General features: G+C 43.6%; 1 protein-coding gene across 2 annotated transcripts in view; it reads right to left on the minus strand.

The window, feature by feature from the left end:
- Positions 1 to 24,288, minus strand: part of ints4 (integrator complex subunit 4) — a 41,279-nt gene extending 16,991 nt beyond the window's left edge. For both annotated transcript variants that reach the window (XR_014569796.1, XM_083774080.1), the window contains exons 1-16: positions 24,149 to 24,288; positions 22,172 to 22,369; positions 21,623 to 21,743; positions 19,786 to 19,892; positions 17,602 to 17,707; positions 16,883 to 16,968; positions 16,280 to 16,330; positions 15,602 to 15,690; positions 15,139 to 15,259; positions 14,449 to 14,520; positions 13,740 to 13,914; positions 11,466 to 11,671; positions 9,788 to 9,930; positions 8,720 to 8,835; positions 6,947 to 7,080; positions 3,532 to 3,698 (exon numbers count right to left, since the gene is read on the minus strand). Coding sequence is in view for 1 of the 2 variants with exons in the window: in XM_083774080.1 (XP_083630206.1) it covers positions 3,532 to 3,698; positions 6,947 to 7,080; positions 8,720 to 8,835; positions 9,788 to 9,930; positions 11,466 to 11,671; positions 13,740 to 13,914; positions 14,449 to 14,520; positions 15,139 to 15,259; positions 15,602 to 15,690; positions 16,280 to 16,330; positions 16,883 to 16,968; positions 17,602 to 17,707; positions 19,786 to 19,892; positions 21,623 to 21,743; positions 22,172 to 22,369; positions 24,149 to 24,202 (1,946 nt within the window). In the remaining variant the exon portion in view is untranslated. The remainder of the gene's footprint in view (positions 1 to 3,531; positions 3,699 to 6,946; positions 7,081 to 8,719; positions 8,836 to 9,787; positions 9,931 to 11,465; positions 11,672 to 13,739; positions 13,915 to 14,448; positions 14,521 to 15,138; positions 15,260 to 15,601; positions 15,691 to 16,279; positions 16,331 to 16,882; positions 16,969 to 17,601; positions 17,708 to 19,785; positions 19,893 to 21,622; positions 21,744 to 22,171; positions 22,370 to 24,148) is intronic.
- Between the last annotated feature and the right edge of the window lie 1,748 nt (positions 24,289 to 26,036).

The following is a 26,036-nucleotide window of genomic DNA, read 5'->3' on the forward strand; positions in this document are numbered from 1 at the left end:
AATCTGATCTCAGGTCAGAATGGGTTAAAGAAGACGAGTTGTTTGAGAGGTTTCAAGCCAGCATCTAAAAAATAAATCACACCTGTGTGAAGTGAGGGGCGCTCTTATCAATCAGACATCCTCATGGCGGCCAACACAATTTGCGTCCTCACTTTTCCGTCTTCGCTTTTCTGCCCTCAATATGTACTTTGCTCAGCCAATCAAAGCATTGCTATATGGGGTGATCAGCCAATCACAAGCCAATGTTTGTGTTCACCCAAACCTGGAAAGCTGGGCATAGGAGGGGCTAGCACCCCTCAAAGACTGTCTCAGAGTGTTCAGTAAGATGCTTTGTCTGCTGAATTGTATGTGTTGATGTATAATGATAATGTACAGCACCAGATTTAATTGTATATTAGTGAAGTATTGAGGTAGATGATGTACATAACCAGATTTAAGTACAATACTGTACATTAGTTACTTTCCACAGCTGTATTTAATACCTTGAACGTGATTCAGTGTTTCTATAAAAATCAAGTAAACAAAAACATTGAAAATATACAGTAGGCTATATTTTATAGTGTTTCTGTTTTGGCAATCTGACCATCTGCAATATTCCTCACACTGTCACACACTCACTACTGTACATTTGTTGATACTTTAAACTTCTACTTCACTTGTACCTCAGAGGCAAATACTTTTTACTCCACTACAATTATTTGACAACTTTAGTTGCTGATTGATTGATTGATTGAATACTTATAGGACCATTAATTTACTACTATGAAAGTGCAGTCTAAGTTGCAGCTGCGTTGTGATAAGAACAGATGGCAGCAATTCTCTCTAATAGAAAGCGGGCGGCTGGTGGATTGGTTATGGAAGAAGGACAATTAAGGGAAAGGGCTCGATTAAAAGAAAACAAATGTTTCAAATGTTTTGTTTCAAGGTTTTGGGGAACCCTGTAAACCCACTCAAGTTCACTAGAACTAGCATGAAGTTAATGTTAGAGCCTCAGAACCATGAGGAGATGTTTTGGGAGGTGTCCTGATGTACTTCCAACCCCCTACCCCATCACACATGAATAAATGCACATGCGCACGCATGCAATCATTCACACATTGTTTGATTAAAACTCCTTATTGATTATCATCATTTCACGTTCATTGTGTAACTTTGTAACTTGGTGTTGGTTCTCCATAATGGACATTGGTGTGAGGGTTGTGTAACTTTGGACAGATGTTGAAGATACAGATAAACTGTGGTCACCTCTAGCTTCCCTTTGTACCGGGGAAGGGGGGTTTCACAACCTGTGTTTGAGAATTTAGGTTTAGTACATCCTTAATGCCATCTATGAAGGCATTGTGCCAAAACCAGCCACAGGCTGACATGGTGATATTTTTGCTAAGCTAGTTATGGTTATATAGTTCATACAACGTAGTTACTATTTATTTGTACTCATGGCTCAAGGCTCTCATACTTCTATGGAATTAGATATTTATGCCGAGCCAGACATGAAAAAGAAGGTGAGAAAGAGAGATGGAGTGCGTTGTGATAAGAACAGATGGCAGCCATTCTCTCCAATAGAAAGCGGGCGGCTGGTGGATTGGTTATGGGAGAAGGACAATTAAGGGAAAGGGCTTGATTAAAAGAAAACAAACGTTTCAAATGTTGTTGTTTTTTTCAAGGTTTTGGGGAACCCTGTAAACCCACTCAAGTTCACTAGAACTAGCATGAAGTTACAATGTAGAGCCTCAGGACCAGCAGAGAGATTTAGGGAGGTGTCCTGATGTACTTCCAACCCCCTACTCCCCCCCCCCCCCCCCCCCCCCCCCCCACACACACACACACACACACACACACACACAATAAAATAAAACCAAAATAAATTATGAAAGATTTAAACTTGCACTGAATAAAAAACGGCGTGCATGCATACACATGTGTGCGTGCGTGCATTGTTGGTGATACATAATAAATCACTTGATGATACAAAACATTACATTATCCAGTGCTACTGTACATAATTACTTTGCCCAACTCTCTGCTCAACCCATACAGCATGCTACTGAGGGACTGAGGTAAGATTCATTCCTCGTGGAATCACACATGAATGAATGCACATGCGCACGCATGCATTCATTCACACATTGTTTGATTAAAACTCCTTATTGATTATCATCTTTTCACGTTCATTGTGTAACTTGGTGTTGGTTCTCCATAATGGACATTCGTGTGAGGGTTGTGTAACTTTGGACAGATGTAGAACCTACAGATAAACTGTGGTCACCTCTAGCTTCCCTTTGTATGGGGGGGGGGGGGGGGTTGCACAACCTGTGTTTGAGATTTTAGGTTTTGTACTTCCTTAATGCCATCTATGAAGGCATTGTGCCAAAACCAGCCATGTGAATCGTTACATGCCTAGTCCCTTCCTCCGATTGCCTCTGGCTCCACCCTCCGCCAATCCAGCACTGCAATGGAATAATATCTTTCACTGTTTTAGAGCAGGGATGGGCCAACTTTGACGACGGAGAGGGCCACTATATTTCCACACTCACTCCAGAGAGGCACATTGCTGTCGTAGCAAAAATAGCAGATCTACAAGCACTGCCGCTGCGACGCGTTTTGAGCTTGTAGATCTGCTATTTTTGGTCGAATTGAAATCTTCAATTTTTTTGCTATTTTTTAATTTGAATCCTGAAAATTAACATTTTTATGTCATTTCAAATGCCTTTAATTATACTTGTGTTGAGCAATGAGCTACTCCAAGGAACAGCAATGTCCGTGTTCACCTATGTGTCCGCCTATGTACTGACCCTGGAACATGGTATAATGACTTATGCTCATATCCATGGGCCTCAATCTGTGAGAAGTGATGGTTTTCACTTCATTGATCAAACTGCAGCTCAGTGTTCTGTTAAGTAGTAATTAGTAGTGAAGATCATATAAAACCAAACACTTAAATGAGAATTCTATGCTAGAAGGCTTTCTTACCTTTCTTTGTAGTTGTTACGTCCCCACCAAAGAGGTCCAGGTGTTATTTTGTGCAAAAGCGCATTATTGGCTATTTCCCCTACCATAAGCCCTCAATGAATTGCATTGAATTGAATGGGGTTATGGGGTGTTATGCTAATTCGCTTAATTCCATCGCTCAAAAATCTATATTTTTTGTATATATCCTCTTTTCATAATGTAAATCCCAAGGGGCACACTTTACTACTTATTTCGATGGAACTAAGCGAATTAGCACAAAAACCGAACCCCCATTGAGGGCTTATGGTAGGGGAAATAATGCAATAATAATGCCAATAATGCACTTTTGCACAAAATAACACCTGAACCTCTTTGGTGGGGACATAACAACTACAAATAAAGGTAAGAAAGCATACACTTGGCTGTGTATGCTGTTCATGCTTTGAAGTCCGATAATAAAATAAAAAAAAAATAATAATTTTATATATTTTTTAAACTATGAATTATGAATAATTATGAATTATGACGACTTCATGAACGGGGCCTCGCGATCATTAAGGCCGCCCCTGCGTGCGTGCGTACCGTATGGTGAAGTCGAGCAGCTCCTGTGCTCCGGGCGCCTCCAGGTTTTGGATGGTGCTGACCCGGTTCAGGCTCTGCTGGAGGAAAAGCTGGGCCGACTCCACAGAGCCGGACTCACTGCTGGCGTCCACCGAGTCTAAACCACACACCTGCTGTCTGCCCGGTAACTGTAGGAGGAAGGAGAGACGACACTTAGAATCACTGCTGAACATTTGAACCAGCGCATTTTCAATTATATCAAACGAGGGAAGAATATTCAGATTTTTCTTTTTTGGCCTCCAAATGCGAAGAGTGAAAATGTCCTTGACCAGAAGTTGGCAGAATGCACTGACTGGACTCAGGCAACAAGCCCAGCTTTAATGATCTTAAATTGCTTTATTTTAGTTGTCACTGTGCAATACTTTAAAACAGTTTGCACACATTCCTAAAATTCCTGATATTTGCGCCGCCCTCGTTGAAAAAACAATACATTTCAAAATCCAGCTTGTCACTCTCCAGGCTGCATGAACAGCACTCGAGTGCTGTTTTCTGCCCCTTCGATGACAGCACTTTCTCTAAAAATCTCTGATTTGAAATAATATAATAAGAGAGTGGCGACACTAGTGTTGACTCCCATTGTAACAATGGAATGCGGAAGTGCTCATTCTATCTCAATGGGATAGTTCCAGCCATATAGGAGCAATGTTTGGAACTATCGCCCATAGGCACCCGCTTTACGACGAGATCAAAGCGTGTCAACACTCTCTTACTCTACACTCTGGTTTGAACATACTGAACAAATGGGAAAACATTCAGCTTCGAGTTTAGGATTAACCCATTTTGGGGCGGGAACCCGGCAACTACCGCCCTATTTCTATTCTAAGCTCCATCTCGAAAGTGATGGAAAAAATAGTCTATGAACAGGTTGAAAAGTATCTTGCCACTAATAAATTGCTGTACGAGTTCCAATCTGGTTTCAGAACATCCCACTACACTGACACATGCCTCCTCTATTTGAGCGACCACATCAAACACGAGGTGGACGCTGGAAAATATTGCGGCATGGTCATGCTGGACCTCCAAAAGGCTTTTGACACCGTGAACCACTCCATACTGGTTAACAAGCTTAAAGCTATTGGTTTTGATAGCACATCAGTGAGCTGGATGCAATCCTACCTGGAGGGGAGAGAACAGATGGTGGAGGTGAACGGAACACTGTCCCCTCCCCTCCCAGTGAGCTGTGGCGTCCCACAAGGAAGCATACTAGGGCCTTTACTGTTCCTAATATATGTTAACGACATGACTTCAGCTTGTGACTGCAACTTGTTCCTGTTCGCAGATGACTCAGCACTGCTGGTCTCGGACAGGAACAAACTGCAGGTTGAAAAGACCCTCAGCTCTGAACTCGGTAGAATCTGCACCTGGCTCGCTGATAAACTATCCTTACACCTGGGAAAATCTGAATCCATCCTCTTCGGATCAAATAGTAATCTCAGCAAGGCAGATGGCTTCTTGGTTAGAGTGGGTGACAATATTATCACACGAAAAGATCAAATTACCTACCTAGGTTCCATCCTGGAGGCCAATCTTTCCGGTGATAAGATGGCCACCAACGTAATCAAAAAAGTCAATCAAAGAACAAGATTCCTTTACAGGATCTCCTCACTGGTCAGCAAAAACACCTTGAAGACCTTAACAGGAGCCCTCGTACAAGGTTTCTTTGACTATGCATCCACCTCTTGGTACCACAGCACCTCAAAGGCCCTTAAAACAAGGCTCCAGACCTCCCAAAACAAACTGGTCAGGCTCCTACTTGGCCTCACCCCCCGAACCCACCTCACCCCTGCCCACTTTGACAGGCTGGGATGGCTTAGGGTCGACGACAGAGTACAGCATCTTGCAATGGGTCTGGTCCACAAGATTCGATACACCACCAAGATACCCATGTACCTGTCTAAATACTTCCTTAATGTAAACGAAGTCCACACCCACAACACCAGAGGGAGTGCAACAAACCATGTACAACCCAGATTCGGCACAAACAAGGGACTAAATTATTTTCGCTCCTATGCCACCAAAATGTGGAACGCCCTACCAACAGTCATTAAGACATGTGAATCCCTTGACTCCTTCAAAACCGCTCTCAAAGGGCACCTATGGATGGCTGCAATTCGAAACTGGCCTCTGTAAAATCTGAATCCCCACCCCCCACCCCATTTCCCCTCACTGTATATATATCTTTTCCCTTTTTGCTTCCTATATGATGAATTCCTGTTCTGTTCTTTAGCTACATAGAAGTGTCTATTTGTATGTCTCTAAATGTTTTGATGAATTGAACAATGTGGACCCTGTTGTAAACAAGTGTAATGCTTAATTGGGTCGTCCACTCACAGTTAACAGTATTTGTATTGAGTTTGTGCTTAAAATGTACTGTAAATTCTACAAACTGTTAATAAATATTTCAATCAATCAAATCAAAAACCCCTTTTGGTGTTTTAAACATCATGTTATAATTTAGCTATTGAAAAATAGCAGATCTACAAGCTCATAGCGCGCCACCGAGTGGCGCGCTACGAGCTTGTAGGTCTGCTATTTTTGAAAAAAATCGTGAAAATATTTATTTCAGAAAACTGAAGGATTTAGAATATCTTTTTTAAATGTTGAGGTCAGGCCTAAAGGGTGCAGTACTTAGTTTAGACGGTTTTTGGTTTAGACTTGTCACTGGTTAGACCAGTCATTAGTCCTACAACAAGTAAGACGCGCAAACGCGTGAAGCGAACGCAGCTCGTGTGTGTGTGGTTGTGTGTGTGTGTGCTACAGCTGCGCCCTGTGTGTGTGTGTGTGTGTGTGTGTGTGTGTGTGTGTGCGTGCGTGCGTGCCACAGCTGCGCCCTCTGGTGGCGGGCCGGTGGTGTAACAGCGTGACATAACAGCGTGACACACACACACACAGACACTCAGCCCCTGCTGTCATAGTAAGTGGCTCACTGCGTTCGCAACTACAACCTGTCTCAAACCCTCACCCTAAACCTAACATCCCACGGGGCATCACACCTAAACCTATAACCTTAACCCATGTCTAACCAATGACTAGTCTAACCCTAACCTCCCACGGGGCAGCACACCTAAACCTATAACCTTAACCCATGTCTAACCAATGACTAGTCTAAACTAAGTATGCACCCCGGCCTAAATGGATTAAGCATTCATGGCCCTTTATCACCCTCAGAGGGGGTACCAGGTGAGACGGTATGTGTGTGTGTGTGTGTGTGTGTGTGTGTGTGTGTGTGTGTGTGTGTGTGTGTGTGTGTCCTCACCCTCAGTGGGGGTACCAGGTGAGACGGTGTGTGTGTGTGTCCTCACCCTTAGTGGGGGTACCAGGTGAGACGGTGTGTGTGTGTGTGTGTGTGTGTGTGTGTGTGTGTGTGTGTCCTCACCCTCAGGGGGGGTACCAGGTGACTCAGGCTGTCTCGGAGGTAGGCGTAGTGTCTGAAGGTGTGGTCAGAGAACAGGGCGGGCATGGTGGGACAGGACTTGGCTGCGTTGAACACCAGCACCAACACCGCAATGTCTGGGATCCCACAGGGCACGGGTCAAGGAAGGTTCCACATAACGGAGCTCCTCCACTCATCTCATTGCCCACCCAGATTGGGCACAAACATGGGGATGAATTCCTAATATTAATAATATTGGATTGCATTTTTATAGCGCTTGCTCAGAGCGCTTGCCTGGACTTTAAATTAGCTGTGTTTTCTGTTTCTATTTTCTGTTTCTATTAAAGGTGGTATTTGTTGTAATTTATATGCTCCTATATCTTATTTTAATTGTATCTATTATAATCTGTATTCATTTTAAAGTGCACTGTTGCACTCTGCATTTGTTTTTATTCTGTACTTTACTCTGTACACTTTGAATTGCCTTGTGTATGAAAGGTGCTATATGAATAGAATTGCCTTGCCTTGCCTTTACAATGGTTCATTCATTCATACATTGGGAGGTGAAGCGGCGAACAGTCGACGCCATGCAGCGTCCTCACAATTCACACACCGACGGTGGCAAAGCTCACACCGTCTGGACACTTTGACATGTGGACAGGAGGAGGAGCCGGGACTCGAACCGCCGACCCACGGATCATTGGACGTCCTGCTCTACCTCCTGAGCCACAGCCGCCCCTTTACCGCTATGCCACCAGAATATGGAATATGCAATGCAATACCACCGGTCATCAAAAGGTGCGACTCCCTACGAGGGGTCTTCGGGTAAACCAGAGACTTGAAAATAGACTAAGGGCCCTATAATCGCCATGCTATACTCCTTATCCATGAACTTCTTTGCCTTATTTTTTTGGTCTTTACTATATTTTGAAAACATTTTAAAATTGTTCAACTAGCCCAGTGGTTCCCAAACTGTGGTGCGTGTTGTGCACCCCTTGTGGTGCACGGGCGCCCTCTAGGGGGAGACATGAAAAGGCTAAAAGGTGGTTTGATTTAAAATATATTAACATATCATGGCAATATATGGCAAGTACAGTACATGCAGCATATAGCCTATGCTGCCGTTGGTTCATATATGTGGATAAATAGGAAATGTATGTATCTATATAGCTTATGCGATTTATATTTCCATGTGTGTGTGTGTGTGTGTGTGGGGGGGGGGGGGGTGTCAGCTAGGTCAGGAGGTAACAGGGGTTGCATGGCCAAAAAGGTTTGGGAACCGCTGATTTACAAGCCGATCGAAATTGACATGTTGTGAGCTTGTAGATCGGCTATTTGAACTACTCAATTTTTTTTCTTCAAAATAATAAAAAAGCATGGACGAAAATAGGGCCCTATGGGCTCCATTTTCGTCACCGCTAAACCCCTTATCCCTAAACTTCTTTGCCTTTATTAAATATTTTGCAAAACATTTTTGAATAGTTAAAATGGCCAGTCTACAAGCTCACAACGTGTCAATGTAGATTGGCTAGTTGAACTATTCAAAAATGTTTTCCAAAAAGGCAAAGAGGTTTAGGGATTATCGGTGACGAAAATGGAGCCCTATGTCTATAGACTTGGCTGCCGAACGATTTAAATCAGAAGTGCTCTAAACAATCATTATAAATAAAATCCCATAGACTTGGCTGCCATATGACGTAATCTTCAAAAGCCATGCATGCATTGGAGGGGCTAGGGCCCGTCAAAAATAAGCGTTTTAGTTAGTGTGTAGGATACAGGCTGGGTCGTCCATGTCAGGCTCGGGCGTATCGAAGTAGGGGTGCGTACTGAGCAGCTCTGGGACCAGAGGCAGGACCAGGGTGGGGTGACGCTCTCCCACAAACTTCAGGCACCTGGAGAACAATCACATTGGTGGAGAAGATACTCACATTTTTGCCAGGTGCACGCACGACTACTGACGACCTTAAAGACGACTCTAAACCATAGACTGTAAAAAACAATATGGACAAAGCGTTCCCCGGGTCTGATATGGACGTAAGATGAAGCCAGTCAGTCCTTGAATTGTAAATCACCATCTTTCTAGATCCGTTTGGGCCCAGCTGGCCATTGGCTGGCCCAGACAACGAGGCGGGACTTCCCCCCTTCTTCTTCGTTGGTTTTTATTTTGACTCGAACGGGGGGTGGCTCCCGATCATAGACTGTAACGGTATCCACGCCCCTCAGAACATACGTGACTTTATGGTCATTTTTTTTAAATAAATGGGACCATAATTTTCCAAAAATAATATTATGACATGAGAAATTAGACTTTAAACTAGTGACTGGAAGCAGAAAGTATTCATGACCATGTTTATTATTAACCCATTGTGACCGGGCACCCATTTTGGTGTCTACAAGCTCATATCGCGCCACCGAGTGGCGCGATACGAGCTTGTAGGTCTGCTATTTTTGAAAAATCGAAGAGCGACTGACATTTTTAGAATCTGATCTCAGGTTAGAATGGGTTCATCAGACCAGTGTGTGTCCGGCGGAAACCTCGTATGAATCTGATCTCAGGTCAGAATGGGTTAAGGTAATACAGTCTAGGTGAAGTTGGGCCCAAATACATGGACCTCTATGGAGATATGGGGGTTTTTTGGGCCCAATGACAGCGCCACAACAGGCCATCATATGAACTTTCAGGAAGTCCCGATTTCCTTAGTGGCTTCACAAAATATCTGTCTGACTGCCCCCCTGGTCTAAACACTAGCAACCTGGTCCTGATTGGCTGCCTTCACACACACAGACATGTGTCAACAACACACACTCACTTCCAGACAGAGTTGCTGTCGGTGGGGTACTTACTTCCAGACCGAGTTGCGGTCGGTGGGGTACTTGGTGAGGTTCTTGAGCAGCTCCAGCAGGGCCAGCTGGATGCACTCTTTAGTGGAGACGTTGGTGTAGCACAGGAGCTCATGGAGGGCCTCCCTGATGTCCCGGGACGAGTCCTGGAGATTACAGACACATGTTATTAACACAGGAGCTCATGGAGGGCCTCCATGAGCCTGTGTGTGTGTGTGTGTGTGTGTGTGTGTGTGTGTGTGTGTGTGTTCTCAAAGTCAAGGGCATTATCAGCTGTACGACAAATAATGTGGTCTATATGCTTAAGTGTGTGTGTGGGCTTGCCTACATAGGCAAAACTCTAAGACCCCTTAAAACCAGAATTTCAGAACATAGGAGTGACATAAGAAACAGAAATTTCAAAAATCCTGTAGCCCTACATTTCCACCAAGCCCAACATTGTATTTCCTCCTTGAGGTATATTGGTATTGAAAGGGTCCAACTGCCACCTAGGGGTGGAGACATTGATGTTCTACTCCTTCAGCGTGAAACTTTTTGGATGTCAACCCTCAATACTGTTAATAAGGGCTTGAATGAGTCTTTCGACATCAGACCATTCCTATAATTGTACATTTATTATGAGTCTCTCAATCCAGTATACCTTTGAGTACATTTGTGGTGAATTTATCCCCCTTTTTCCTTGAGGGTTTTTAACTTGATTTAAACTCTTGCAGTAGTACAGTGTGCATGCCCCACACTTTATTATGTTTAGGCACTCACCTGTTGTACTATTTGTATCTCACATGTTCTCTTCCTTATCTGTAGGTTGTCGGATGATGTACTCTGATGGAGTGCCCCTCCTGAAGAACTACTAGTCCTCATCCTCATTTGTTCTCAGCATCGGACACAATTGGTGATAATTAAAGTAATGGTCTCAGCTTCCTCACTAGGAGCTTTGGGACTTTATCTTTTTTATTTTCAACACCAAACAATTAATAAATGAGTCATCTGGAATTTCAAATTAGATTTTTGTTATCCATGACAATCTTTTTGTGTCCTATCCTGAAATCAATGTGTATTATTGTGCTTAAATATTGCATATTGTGTACACATTCTGTACCCGTTGTATTTTTGTATTTGTGTATATTTAAACCCGTCATGTTTATTATTATTATTGGTTTGGGCTTAGGTGGCATTGGTCACCACCCATATATGTATATAGGTGCACACCCATTCCCTGTCACACTATTCCTGAAGAAGATCCTAAGGGATCGAAACGTTGAGTCAAATAAACCAGTGGAGCTGAGTTTTTCATACCAGTGTTGCAGACTCTATTTTTCCTCTTGTACTGCCTTTTGTCTAGCACCTGGGCTAGAGTGGAGGTGCATGCTCTATTTCCTTTGTGTGTGGTCTTACCTCCAACACAGCCAGGACAGTGTCCAGTTGGTCTTCTCGTAGAGTGATGTGTGTGGAGATGTCCCTCAGTGTGTGTGTGTGGTCTTACCTCCAACACAGCCAGGACAGTGTCCAGTTGGTCTTCTCGTAGAGTGATGTGTGTGGAGATGTCCCTCAGTGTGTGTGTGTGGTCTTACCTCCAACACAGCCAGGACAGTGTCCAGTTGGTCTTCTCGTAGAGTGATGTGTGTGGAGATGTCCCTCAGTGTGTGTGTGTGTGTGTGTGTGTGTGTGTGTGTGGTCTTACCTCCAACACAGCCAGGACAGTGTCCAGTTGGTCTTCTCGTAGAGTGATGTGTGTGGAGATCTCCCTCAGAGCGTGGATGGACTGCAGACGGACCTCCTCGATCTCGTCGTTGAACATGTCCACCAGGAAGTCCAGGCATTTCTCGGCGAAGCCGTCCGACGAGCACGCCAGCAGGCACAGGGCATCTACGGCCGCGATGCGGACCTCTACACAACAAACACATGAAGTCAGCATGTTGATCACCCATTTTGGTGTTAGCGTCATGTCGCGCTTTAGCTATTGGAAAATAGCAGATCTACAAGCTCATAGCGCGCCACCGAGTGGCGCGCTACGAGCTTGTAGGTCTGCTATTTTTGAAAAATCGAAGAGCGACTGACATAGAAGACATTTTTAGAATCTGATCTCAGGTCAGAATGAAAACTGTCAGGATGTAGAAGACATTTTCAGAATCTGATCTCAGGTCAGAATGGGTTAATAAACACGACGTTTATACATTTGTAGATCACTTTATTTTCCGTATACTGCTCCCTCCACATTTCACATCTGAATACCTGCGCCCACTGCGCATGCGTATATATCCTAGTGTGTGTTGCCGTAAGGAAACTATATAGAACTGTCGTAAAGTTTACAATAGAGGGCAACACAAGTTAACAGTCAGCAGGCACAGGGCTTCTACGGCCGCGATACGAACCTCTACGAGAAAAAACAACAAAGATTCCCCTAGGGTGGTTGAATAGAAACCAATGCGGGATATGTTTAGCCTGGATCCAGCCCAAAGACCCCGCCCCCTCTCTCTGAGTTGACTGCGTCTCTTGGTCTGGTGTTGCACTGTCACTCACTGTGAACCTATAATTTCTTCGGTACAAAAAATTTATTATCCAATGAGAATCGGTATGGTGGGGGTGGGTCTAACGAACAACCAATCAGCGCCAAGACCCGTTTTCAGCGTCATCACACAGCGCAACACACAGAGGAAGGAGGGAAAAACAACAAAAATGGCTATTGGTCGAGGGGAAATTCTAATCCCCTCCCTCTTGAAATCGCTCAGACAAGAGACAATGTCAGACTGAAGCTTCAAGAAAGCTACAGTCTGATAATCAGGCTAGGATATGTTAGTAGACACCCTTACAAACGCATTGGTGAAGAAGATTCTTGGTAAGAAATGTATTCCCATTATTCCGATAATATTCCCTGACTATATGAACAGGCCTTTAGACAAAACACATATCTCACCATACACCTAAAACTGGACTATCAACAGGCCTTTAGACAAACACATATCTCACCATACACCTAAAACTGGACTATAAACAGGCCTTTAGACGGAACATATCGTACCGTACATCTAAAACTGGACTATAAACAGGCCTTTAGACAGAACATATCATACCGTACATCTAAAACTGGACTATGAACAGGCCTTTAGACAGAACATATCATACCGTACATCTAAAACTGGACTATGAACAGGCCTTTAGACAGAACATATCGTACCGTACATCTAAAACTGGACTATAAACAGGCCTTTAGACGGAACATATCGTACCGTACATCTAAAACTGGACTATAAACAGGCCTTTAGACGGAACATATCGTACCGTACATCTAAAACTGGACTATAAACAGGCCTTTAGACAGAACATATCGTACCGTACATCTAAAACTGGACTATAAACAGGCCTTTAGACAAAACATATCGTACCGTACATCTAAAACTGGACTATGAACAGGCCTTTAGACAGAACATATCGTACCGTACATCTAAAACTGGACTATAAACAGGCCTTTAGACAGAACATATCGTACCGTACATCTAAAACTGGACTATAAACAGGCCTTTAGACAAAACATATCATACCGTACATCTAAAACTGGACTATAAACAGGCCTTTAGACAGAACATATCGTACCGTACATCTAAAACTGGACTATAAACAGGCCTTTAGACAGAACATATCGTACCGTACATCTAAAACTGGACTATAAACAGGCCTTTAGACAGAACATATCATACCGTACATCTAAAACTGGACTATAAACAGGCCTTTAGACAGAACATATCGTACCGTACATCTAAAACTGGACTATAAACAGGCCTTTAGACAGAACATATCATACCGTACATCTAAAACTGGACTATAAACAGGCCTTTAGACGGAACATATCGTACCGCACATCTAAAACTGGACTATAAACAGGCCTTTAGACAGAACATATCATACCGTACATCTTAAACTGGACTATGAACAGGCCTTTAGACAGAACATATCGTACCGTACATCTCGTCCTCCAGGCCGTGGACGAAGGCTCCGCAGGCCCCCGAGGCCATCAGGTTAACGTTGTTGGTGTCCACCCTCTCCTTGGGCGCGTCGTCGGCCCACTTCCTGCCCGACGAGAACTCTCCCGACGTGTACAGCTCCTTGGCTCGCTCGTGGGCCGTGCGCTTCCTCTGTGGAGAGTCACGTGATTCATAAACAACCAATGAACGGTCCGGGTGGAGACGTTTAACCCATAGACTCCCGTTAACGTTATTGACGTAATTAAATCGCAAATTCCAGCACTACCGTTGATGTTATTGACGTGTACGCTACGCTATGTTACGCTACGCTACGATACTTTATTCTGAGATGGTCACACTGAAATGTGTCTTGTGCCCAGCGGCCTTGTATGTAAATATCACATTTGACAAAACAAAATAATTACATACATAAAAACATGAATTGTCCACAGCTGAGTCTAATCCTGCACGCCAAACTCCTGATTAAGCCTCAAAGTCGACTGATGGACAAAAGTCCTCTTCAGTCTGACCTTATTGTTGCTGGGACACCATGTCTCCTTCCTGAAGGTAGCAACATAATTATTCTCCATACAACACATGGCTAGTGTTTGAGAGGTGATGCTGCTATCATACGTTATCACGTGTGTGTGTGTGTGTGTGTGTGTGTGTGTGTGTGTGTGTGTGTGTGTGTGTGTGTGTACTCACTCTGAGGTCAGACATCAGCTTCTTGTCCAGGGTCTGCTCCAGGAAATGAGGACTAACTTGCGTCATGGAGCCCTGCGCACACACACACACACACACACACACAAACACACACACACACACCCCCCTTGGTTTAACCTTCTTTTTTTTTTAATCAAGTATAGACGAATCTGTGGAGCGGTGGCCTGTAGGCCAGGTGTAGGCAATCAATGCTGAGGTGTCAAGCTGCACTTAATGGACACCCCTCCATGGATTTGTCTATAGCTGTACCAGTCCAGTAATGAGTGTGTGTGTGTGTGTGTGTGTGTGTGTGTGTGTGTGTGTGTGTGTGTGTGTGTGTGTGTGTGTGTGTGTGTGTGTGTGTGTGTGTGTGTACACTGTATGTGCGTGCGTGCGTGTGCTTTAATTAATCAAAAAAAGACATCTAGATTCACCTACTGTATGCAATCTAATTATGTGAAGAATCACGCAGCACTGTCCAATCCATTTTAGTTAAAATAATGTTTTTGTTTGTTTTTTGAATAAATATTTTAATGGAAATCGTGAATCGTGATCTCAATTCTTGTGGAGATTCACCTTCATGTTTGAGCAAGAATCGTGCAGCACTTGTGTGTGTGTGTGCGTGCGTGTGCATGTGTATGCGTGTGTGTGTGTGTGTGTGTGTGTGTGTGTGTGTGTGTTTGGTCTCCTCACCAGAGTCTTGGCCGCCTGCACTCGGACCATCCAGGAGCCGTCGCTGACCATGTGACTGATCTTCGCAAAAGAGTCGTCCACCATACGGATCTCCTCATTGGACGACGGGATGGGTACGATGCTGATTGGACAGGGCATAACAACGAGGCACCAATCAGCACACGGCAGAGGCGGGACAACATGGGACGATGTCGTCCAGGAAACAGAAATGTGGTTTTCATTAAGAGATGTTGTGTCTGTCAAAACAACCTCTGTTTTATGAACCTGTGGAACCTTTATACTTCCGGTTTTCTTTTAATGTTCTATATTTCTTTATTGTCTTGTAGTGGTTACAATCCATCTTTAGTTGTATTCCAAATTAATGCAAATATCCTTTTATAATGTTTCTTTTGCACCGTTTTCTTATGGTTTAGGGCATTAGTCGTTACAAATAAAACTGCTCAGATGTCACTAGTCGACTTACCTTTCTGGGTAGAGTTGGCTGAGCACCCACACCATCTGTACTGCTGCGGAACGCACCTGTTCATAGTCGTCCTTCAGTAGCCTGCAGGCCTGCACGGACACACGCACATTATATTAATTTGTTACCATTCTCATTTAAAAACCTTGTTCAAACTTTAGCTCAGCTGGTAGCTACTAGCTCGGTATAGGGCAGCTGAATCAGAAATTCAGGGCAGGAATAAATCTGGGTCGGGAAGTGATTGGTCATAACTCGCCCAACACCGCTGAAGTGCCCTTGAGCAAGCCACTGAGGAACCCCCAACTGCTCCAGTGGAGCTGCTGAGTGGCCAACAGTATAAGACTGAGGTTGTACTGGTCAGCTCCCAGGTTTTAATGTGTGTGTCTGTCTGTCTGTGTGTCTTTATGTGCAGGGCCTTGCTGAAAATGAGCACTTTGTGCTCAGCTACTACCCTGGGTAAATAAAGGATAAAGTATGTAAGTATGTAAAGTATGTAAGAAAGTATAGAGCAGTGTGTATGTGAAGGAGTGAACTACAGTTAGAGCAGTGTGTATGTGAAGGAGTGAACTACAAGTATAGAGCAGTGTGTATGTGAAGGAGTGAACTACAGTTAGAGCAGTGTGTATGTGAAGGAGTGAACTACAAGTATAGAGCAGTGTGTATGTGAAAGACTACAGTTACCTGCTCATAGACGATCTGACTGATCTTCATTCCTCTCTCGTGCACCTGGAGCTGAGAACAACAACAGAAATCAACAGTAATCAGCTTTCGATTTAGACTTCCATTATTCCTGTAGTTTCATCTTTTGGACGCTGCCATGATCCATATGGCGAAACTTCAGTGGTAAATTCAATTTGTGCTACTTTTAAGTCAGAATAGCAGGGGAAAATAGAATCGAGCACAACAGACTTATAGTTGCGCATGGTGTTTTGTGCAGCAAATGGGAGATATACAAGCTCACAGCGGGTAGCATTCGTGACACGCTGTGAGCTTGCAGATCTGCTATTTACTGTCTGCGCAGCAGTGCACATGAGTCACGACACCAGCACACCAACACGTACATTACATTCAGCAGCGCGTGGTGCATTCTGAGCAGCTGATCGATGTAAATATTATTTGAGTGTGAAAGGAAGCCTGGTAGTTAAGACTTTGGAGAGATCTCTTGACTAGTGCAGATGCGTATTGCGTGCGTGCGTGCGTGCGTGCGTGCGTGCGTGCGTGCGTGCGTGCGTGCGTGCGTGCGTGCGTGTGTGTGTGTGTGTGTGTGTCGTGCGTGCATGTTACCATGGCTTTGATGGCTGCTGTGCGGACTCTGGGATCCTGGTCTCTAAAGTAGTCGCTGATGACACTCTGGACATCTCTCACCATGTCTGACAGAACACATTGTACAAACCCACGGTTCAAGAAAAACGGAAAAAGGGCAGACTTTCTTCCTTGGCCTACTGGGAGTGTGCGTGCAATTAAATCTAATCAAATGAGCTTTATTGACATTGTCAAAGCAAGTGTCAAAATATATATATATAACAGTTGAAAAAATGGAAAGTATATACAGTTGGAAGCATTTTGTAAACAGAGCTATGTCACATTGCATTTTCCTGAAAGACATATCAATGGTTCTCAAACCTTTTCATGTCAATTACCCCCAGAATTATGTGTATTTGGTCACGGACCCGCATCTGAAATTATGTTGTTCCAGGGACCCCCCCAGAAGCAAAGATATGAGTTAAAAAACGTTTGCTGTGAAAGAATATAATTACATTCTGGTATTTTTCAACAGCAAATGTATAAAATAATGGTTAAAAGCTAAAAGGTGACACAGATGGGTTCCAGGTATTAAATGGGCTAACTAACTCACGTGCACGGTGGTCTCTCAGTGATGTAACTAACTCACCAGGTAACTAACTCACCAGGGGGTCCCTCAGTGATGTAACTAACTCACCAGGGGGTCCCTCAGTGATGTAACTAACTCTCCAGGTGTTCCCTCAGTGATGTAACTAACTCACCAGGGGGTCCCTCGCTGTCTTTGGTCAGCGGTCTGTCCACGGTGCCCAGGAAGCCCAGGAGCTGCAGGCACTTGTTCCTCACCCCAAAGTAGGTGTCCGACAGGTGCTGAGAGAGAGAGATCCACATGAATTACATGACAGGTGCTGAGAAAGAGAGACCCACATGAATTACATGACAGGTGCTGAGAAAGAGAGACCCACATGAATTACATGACAGGTGCTGAGAGAGAGAGAGATCCACATGAATTACATGACAGGTGCTGAGAGAGAGAGAGATCCACATGAATTACATGACAGGTGCTGAGAAAGAGAGATCCACATGAATTACATGACAGGTGCTGAGAAAGAGAGATCCACATGAATTACATGACAGGTGCTGAGAAAGAGAGACCCACATGAATTACATGACAGGTGCTGAGAAAGAGAGATCCACATGAATTACATGACAGGTGCTGAGAAAGAGAGACCCACATGAATTACATGACAGGTGCTGAGAAAGAGAGACCCACATGAATTACATGACAGGTGCTGAGAGAGAGAGATCCACATGAATTACATGACAGGTGCTGAGAGAGAGAGAGACCCACATGAATTACATGACAGGTGCTGAGAGAGAGAGATCCACATGAATTACATGACAGGTGCTGAGAGAGAGAGAGATCCACATGAATTACATGACAGGTGCTGAGAGAGAGAGAGATCCACATGAATTACATGACAGGTGCTGAGAGAGAGAGAGATCCACATGAATTACATGACAGGTGCTGAGAGAGAGAGATCCACATGAATTACATGACAGGTGCTGAGAGAGAGAGAGATCCACATGAATTACATGACAGGTGCTGAGAGAGAGAGAGATCCACATGAATTACATGACAGGTGCTGAGAGAGAGAGACCCCAAATAAATTACAATGTAGGCATTGATCAGACGCTCTTAACCCATTTTGGACCGATTAGGCAGATTCTAAAAAGCCCTCTAAATCCTGACCTAAGCTTTCTGAAAAACTTCAAATATGTATATGCGTCAAAGTTTTTTACGGGGTTCCCGTCCAGAAGGGTTAGAAAACCAAAAAGGGTTCCCGCCCAAAATGGGTTAATCCAGAGCGATTTATAGTAAGCAAGAACAACACAAGGTAATACATCATATACATAGAAATAGTCAGCATGAATCATACATAAGCTAAGAACTTAACAGTGGAATATCTAAACTATGCATACAATATGCTACGTCTCTACATAAAATGATATCTAAATTACATAGTTTTGTCTTTGCATACGCCTGTAAGATCGTCGGGGCTAGGGAAAGTGCTACGGCAAGTGCTATGGGCTAAGATGGATGGAAGATGGGATTTCAGACTACAGTGGAAGATCGGGAGTTGCATAATTTTGGAGCCCGAAGGGAGAAGAGTTTGGGACGTGTGGAGCGTTAACTACTAGTCCCAGTGTTTTTAGTGAAGGTACTTCCAGCTTCCCTGTGTTGGCTGGGTGCTGAGAGAGACCCAGAATAATAAATACAGGTGAATAAAAGATAATAAAATAAATACAGTGGATTTTTACAGCGGTGTGAAGAAATAATAACGATGGACTAGTCTTACTCTCTCTATAGTTGTGCTGTAGTTCAGATCTTTATTAAACCTTTAACGAGTAAAACACATTGAGACAGAGTCTCTTTTATAAGTGGGAACTGGCCACGAGGCAGAAATGAAATTACATTTCAATACTACATCGTACATCATGTCACATTTTGGAACAGCAAATAAAAACATCAAAGTACCTATGAAATAAATACAACAAATCACCAAAGTGCAAATCTTTTAGTAGCAGGGCCAAATGGTGTTGGACTGTACATCTAAGATGATCCTTTTGAAACTTCTCAAAGGAACTTCCAAAGCCAATTTTAGTCTGGACTGTAGGTCGTTCCACGACCAGGGGCCAAAGAAAAAGCGAAACACTTCCCCCCCCCCCTCAGATTTGAATGCTGGTACTACACACTGTAGCCAAGCATTTCACCTGAGGTTTAGACCATTTTGGACCAAGTCAAGTTACGGATGCCTTTATGAATGGCTTTATAAAGAGACCAGTGGCCAGTTTTATTGCAAGCTGAACAAGTGACACAAGAAATTGTGTCCAAAAACTGCGTGTGTGCGTGCATGCATGCGTGCATGCGTGCGTGCGTGCCCTACCTTACAGGCCACCTCAATCAGCCTCTGCCTGATGACAGGGCTGTCTGGGAGCTGGGAGCCGATGGCCAACAGAGTGTCCAGGAGCTGGGCCAGGACCTGGTGGGACTCTGGGGACAGAAAGGACCAGGGGTCATCGCCATGGAGATGACATGTGATAGAAAGGACCAGGGGTCATCGCCATGGAGATGACATGTGATAGAAAGGACCAGGGGTCATCGCCATGGAGGTGACAGAAAGGACCAGGGGTAATCGCCATGGAGATGACATGTGACAGAAAGGACCAGGGGTCATCGCCATCAGAGCCATAGAGGATCTTAAACCCCAGGGGGGTCCAAGGGGGAAAATCAAAAATATGGGAGTTGGAACCTGAGACCATGACCAGCCCCATTTACCCGCTGAGAGCTGTTCATGAGGTGGACAGCCGCCGGCGGGGGATTGGGGCTTAAGAGATAATTATAAGACAGAGTTACGACAACCCCGTTCACATCATGGTGACAGTCCAATGGCGGCTCCTCTACTTCTACATAGACTTCTTCTGGCGAAGAGCATTGCGAAGAGTGACAATGTCCTGGACCAGAATTTGGCAGAATGCACTGGACTCGGGCAACAGCCCAGCTTTAAAACACAATCAGTGCCGGGAGTGCTTCAAAATAGGAGCTCTGGGGTGCCGGAGTTGTCTGAGCGCTTTTACTCTGAAAGCCATGACCCGGAAACAATTTCCTAAAAAAAGTTGACTTTACAAAGTTGACCTTACATTGCGATCATTTTAATTTATACGATATATGATCCAAAAAGCGTTCATATTTTGCGGGAGAGACGGATGAGGAGCAGAAATGAAGCGCCAGCATATCGATCCATTCATCACCACAGAGAGCGCCCTGGATTAGGAGATACGAGTCATTATTTCCGCCGCGCGGAGTCAACGGCAAGCTAATAATTGCCCAGAGCGTTAGCATACGGCAAGCGAAAGGCGAACGGGCAAAAAAATAAACAGGAAAAATTCTGAATATTCTTATCTCGCCCCGTATCATTGAGGATGCGCTAGGACGTCCTCACACGTTCTTAGCACATATCGGTTCGAATCCTTAAGACGTACAGGTCTGTCCTATCTCCTATGTAAAAAAATCTTAAATCACTTTATTTTAGATCGATGTTTAGTAGAAGTACACCATAAAAACATTACAGAGACTTAGTCGTCACTGTACAATACTTTAAAACAGTTGTCATGTTGCACACATGCCTAAAATTGCTGATATTTGCGCCACCCTCGTTGAAAACCATGTATTTCAAACTCTCGTCACTCTCCAGAGCTGCATGGACACTACAGCGCTCGAGTGCTCAGTTTTCTGCCCGGCTCTGTTCCGTTATTTTGTTAGTTTCGTTGAACTATAACCAGTAAGACGCCCTGAGGGCGAGAAGCGACCTCGCCCTTTGTTGACGGCAGACTGATGGGCGAGCGCTGGCGCTTTGGCATTGGGGGGGGGGGGGGGGGGGTCAGATCTGATCAACATATGGAATTAATTCTGAACTGGCCATATATGGATCGTGTCTTGAGTGTACATGGTTTGATGAGGACAGACCAACATTATGGAATGTCAGAGCAAGTCAGCTCCATATATGGAGATCTAAGGGTTTGAGGTCAGATGTGAGTCTGTCCGGCTCCATATATGCAGATCTAGGTGATGATCCAGTCTTCTCCATGTATAGTGTCACGAGGCGTGACAATATATGGAGGCGTGATGTCACAAGGTGTGACCATATATGGAGGCGTGACTAACGGGAGATGCAGGTTTTCATAGTCGCAATAACCTTGCTGTGTGTGTGTGTGTGTACGTACTCTCATTGCTGAGGGTGTTGTTGACGACATCATCGACGATGCAGTCAGGGTTGAAGCCCGGTGTCTTAGACAGCCGACCCAGCAGGGCGGCGATCTTCTGACGCACAGAGCTGTCTGGCTCCTGATAAGACAGGCAGAGAGAGAGAGACAGCTACATCAGTTACATCACACACACACACACACACACACACGATTGTCTTATTGGCGAGATATTGTATGTTCTGTGATCTAGATGAAATTGAAAACGAAGTTCACTTTTTGTTTTACTGCTCTATTGGGAAGGAAGACAGAGTACTCTGTATACATCTGAGGTGTAATATAATGAATTATGTAATGTAAACATGCTGTAAAATGCATAAATTATGTAATGTAAACATGCTGTAATTGCAAATGTGAAATGGTGTCTTATAAACCCATGAGGGTTGGGCACAAGGTGTGCATGACACGAAAATAAATAAACAATCAATCAAAAGTCAATCAATCAAATTGGCCCTGCACCCACTGCAGAGGTGCGTGTAAATAGGTTATGTTCTTAAAGCGACAGCATACCTTGTAGTAGTGCTCGAGTAGCACGCGCACCACGCTCTCGATGCTCTCGGGCTCCACGGGCTTGCGTGCGAACAGCAGCAGGCACTGCAGGGCGTCCGTGGAGGTGGCGGCCTTGCAGAGGTCCACGTGCAGCGCCGCGGACTTACTGGGCTTGGACAGGCGGAGCTTCTTGGACGGAGCCTCCTCGCCGTGGGGGATCTGTGTGTGGCGGGGGAAATCAGAGGTGGAGGAAGAGGTTATAGCGCTGCACGGTTAACCCCTTTAGGAGGACTGAGACCAGATTCTAATGTCTTCCAAATCCTGACCCCCCCCCCCCCCCCCCCCCCACACACACACTGTACAGTACAGTACGGCTGCAGTGGCTCAGGGGTAGAGTGGCCGGATATGGTGGAATATGGCATCAGGGCACCCATTCAGGGCGGGAACCCCTTTTGGTGTTTGAAGCATTATGTTATACTTTAGCTATTGAAAAATAGCACATCTTTGAATATATATTCTTTCAAATTCAGAGCGAACGTTTTTAACTCAAATCTTTGCTTCTGTGGGGGTCCCTGGAACAACATATTTTGAGATTGGGGTCCGGGGGCATTTACATATAATTCTGGGGGTCCTTGACATGAAAATGTTTGAGAACCACTGATGTAGAAACATGAGGTTTTTCAGAAAACTTTAAGTAATACTAACCCAGTGTCCCGTCCCGTCCCGTCCCCCCCCCCACACACACACCTCCTCCCACCTCAAATAAATGTCACGGTTTGGAACTGGTCACCCTACTTGTCCTCTCTATTTCTCTCACTCTCTGTCTAGTCCAGTGGGGGGTCCCTGAGGGAGTTCCAGGGGGTCCCCAGCAAAATGATAGTTAGGAAACAAATGGACCCTTATGGGTCTGTACTCTGTACCTCTGAGAGACAGTGTACAAATGGAAACAAATGAACCCGTGTACACTCTCAGCATTAAATTAACGTTTATTTTACAATTATAACTTGGGGGTCTCAGAGATAGAAATGCCATTAAATGGGGGCCCGTAGACTAATGCATGTCAAACCGGGGGTCCTTGAAATTAAAGAGCCGTAAAAAGCATCTCTTATGGGGGGGTCCGCGGGCCAATTAGTGTCAATTTGGGGGTCCTTGACATGAAAAAGTTTGGGAACCACATAGCCATGGTTCACATGACGCTCGTACTTCATAATCATGACAGTCATGTTTCAGGGCTATAGGAACCACTGGTCTTGTCAGCCACAGTGACATTGCACAACAGGCAGTCCAGGGACTCTCAGTTGAAAACATGCACCAATACTGCAATGTAGTTATATACTCTCATTACTCTGTTACTTAGTTACAAGTAGAAGTCCTGTCTGTGTATGCAAAAGTATCAGCGTCAAAAATGCTAAATATAGGTACTTAAACGTACCAAAAGTACTCATTGTGCAGAATGTCCCATTTAATTAGTTCAAGATTAGTCCTGCATTAATTTACTTGTAAAATATGTGTTATGTTGCCTGTTATCTGACACTCCTAATGGTGCCAACATCAACACAGCATCATGGAACTGTGGACAAAATCTCCCAACAATACTAACAAAATATTCTTTAGTTTTGGGTCTGAGGGGCTAAATGTCAATGTCAATATCAAATGGTGGTCCGTGGCTCAAATGCCGAATAAATAATGGACCTTGATGTGAAAAGGGTTGAAAACCACACTGTAATAGACATAGCCTAAGATTTAGACACTATAGAGGTATTTTTCGATTCTGACGTCTGCTAGTCTAAATCTTAGGCTATATTAAATAGACATAGCCCAAACATTTAGATTCTCGTAGAGGTTTTTTTCGATTCTGAGAGAGATTCGCCAGAATCGAAAAAAACCCTCTACGAGAATCTAAATGTTTGGGCTATAATAGACAGTATATTGTTGTCAGACGTTTAACTAAAATACATTCTGTGAACTAAAGAGATTAAAACTACATCATTTACTCACCGTAACAGTTTTGGAGAACTCCTCATAAACTCTCCTTTTCAGATGTGCAGCCATTATTAATGAAATGTTGTGTAAACCATAGACTTATAACTTATATGGTGTAAAGGCTAGCTGGCTGCCAGCCTACGAAGCTAGCAAATGAGCTAGTAGCAGTGTTTGTCCCTCCTGGCTTCCCGTAGGCTTAATTTTTTTCCCTAGGATAGAAAAGGCAAGGAGCGTGGACACATTAATTTTGTATGGGTCCCTTAAATATTATATATATTTTTTTGTTTTCTTCATTTTGTTCTTAAATTAATATAATTTCAAAACATTAAAATAAAAACATTCCAAATTAAATGATTTTTCTGTGTAATTTCTTGAATATTAGAAAACAGCCGATCTACAAGCTACGAGCAAGTGTAGCAAGTGTAGTGCTTTATTGGCTCGTCCACTCACACAGTTAACAGTTTTTCTATTGAGTTGTACTTGAAATGTACTGTAATTCTGCAAACTGTTAAATAAAAAATAAATACTTCAATCAAAAAAGCTGATGTGTTTAAAACATGTGTGACTTGTTGTAATGGACACCGAAAACCTGCTGTTCAGGCGCCATCTAGTGCCCATCAGCAGACTCTACATGTGTGTAGATGTCCATGGAACTACTTGAACCCCTATTTAGTTACACATCAAGCTCAAACCACTTTTTTAAACATTACATTTTTAATATACATTTTTAAACAAAAACAACAGCTTTGAAAAATAATTTTGTACAAAACTTTAGTGACCTCTTCTGTCTATCTCTCGTATTTTAAAATCATAGACCTTAAAGGAGAATTCCATACTAAAAGGCTTTCTTACCTTTCTTTGTAGTTGTTACGTCCCCATCAAAGAGGTCCAGGTGTTATTTTGTGCAAAAGCTCCTTATTGGCTATTTCCCCTACCATAAGCCCTAAATGAATTGCATTGAATTGAATGGGATGTATGGAAATACGCTTATTTCCATCGCTCAAAATTAGATTTTTTTTGTATATATCCTCTCTTCATAATGTAAATAATAACCCAAGCGGCACACTTTACTACTTATTTCGATGGAAATAAGCGAATTAGCACAACACCCCATACCTCCCATTCAATTCAATGCAATTAATTTAGGGCTTATGGTAGGGGAAATAGCCAATAAGGAGCTTTTGCACAAAATGACACCTGGACCTCTTTGATGGGAACGTAACAACTACAAAGAAAGGTAAGAAAGCCTTTTAGTATGGAATTCTCCTTTAAGCTTATAGATCGGCTAATTTCACATAATTTATGGAATTTCTTAGATTTTCCCTTGATTTCTTCATGAAATTACTGGAGGAAAAAAAACTTTAATTTAATTCAAGGACAATTTTGGGGATGTTTTTTTAAAAGGTCTTGAAATAAAAAGTAATTCAAAACTATATGTAGTAAACAACTAATAAGGGACCTACAGTATGTTTCTTCAACTGCTTTTTCATCTTGGCCATCACCACCAGATACCAATATGAGTTTATGGAACTATTCATTATGGCCTTAGTCTATACAATGTAGGCATTTATCAGATGCTCTTAACCCCTTCTGGGCGGGAACCCCTTTTGGTGTTTTAAGCATTATGTTATACTTCAGCTATTGAAAAAAACAGATAAGCTCATAGCACGGCACAGAGTGCCACTTTAAAATGTGGTGCAAATCTTTGAATAATATATTCTTTCTGAGCGAACGTTTTTAACTCAAATCTTTGCTTCTGGGGTGGGTCCCTGGAACAACCTAATTCAGATGGGGGTCCGCAGCCAAATACAGATAGTTCTGGGGGTCCTTGACGTGAAAAAGGTTGAGCACCACTGACATAGAAACATACGGTTTTCAGAAAACTGTTCCACAGAGACTTACA

This window comes from Protomyctophum parallelum (genome assembly GCF_964188405.1).
Source record: "Protomyctophum parallelum genome assembly, chromosome: 9".
NCBI classification, from domain to species: Eukaryota; Metazoa; Chordata; class Actinopteri; order Myctophiformes; family Myctophidae; genus Protomyctophum; species Protomyctophum parallelum.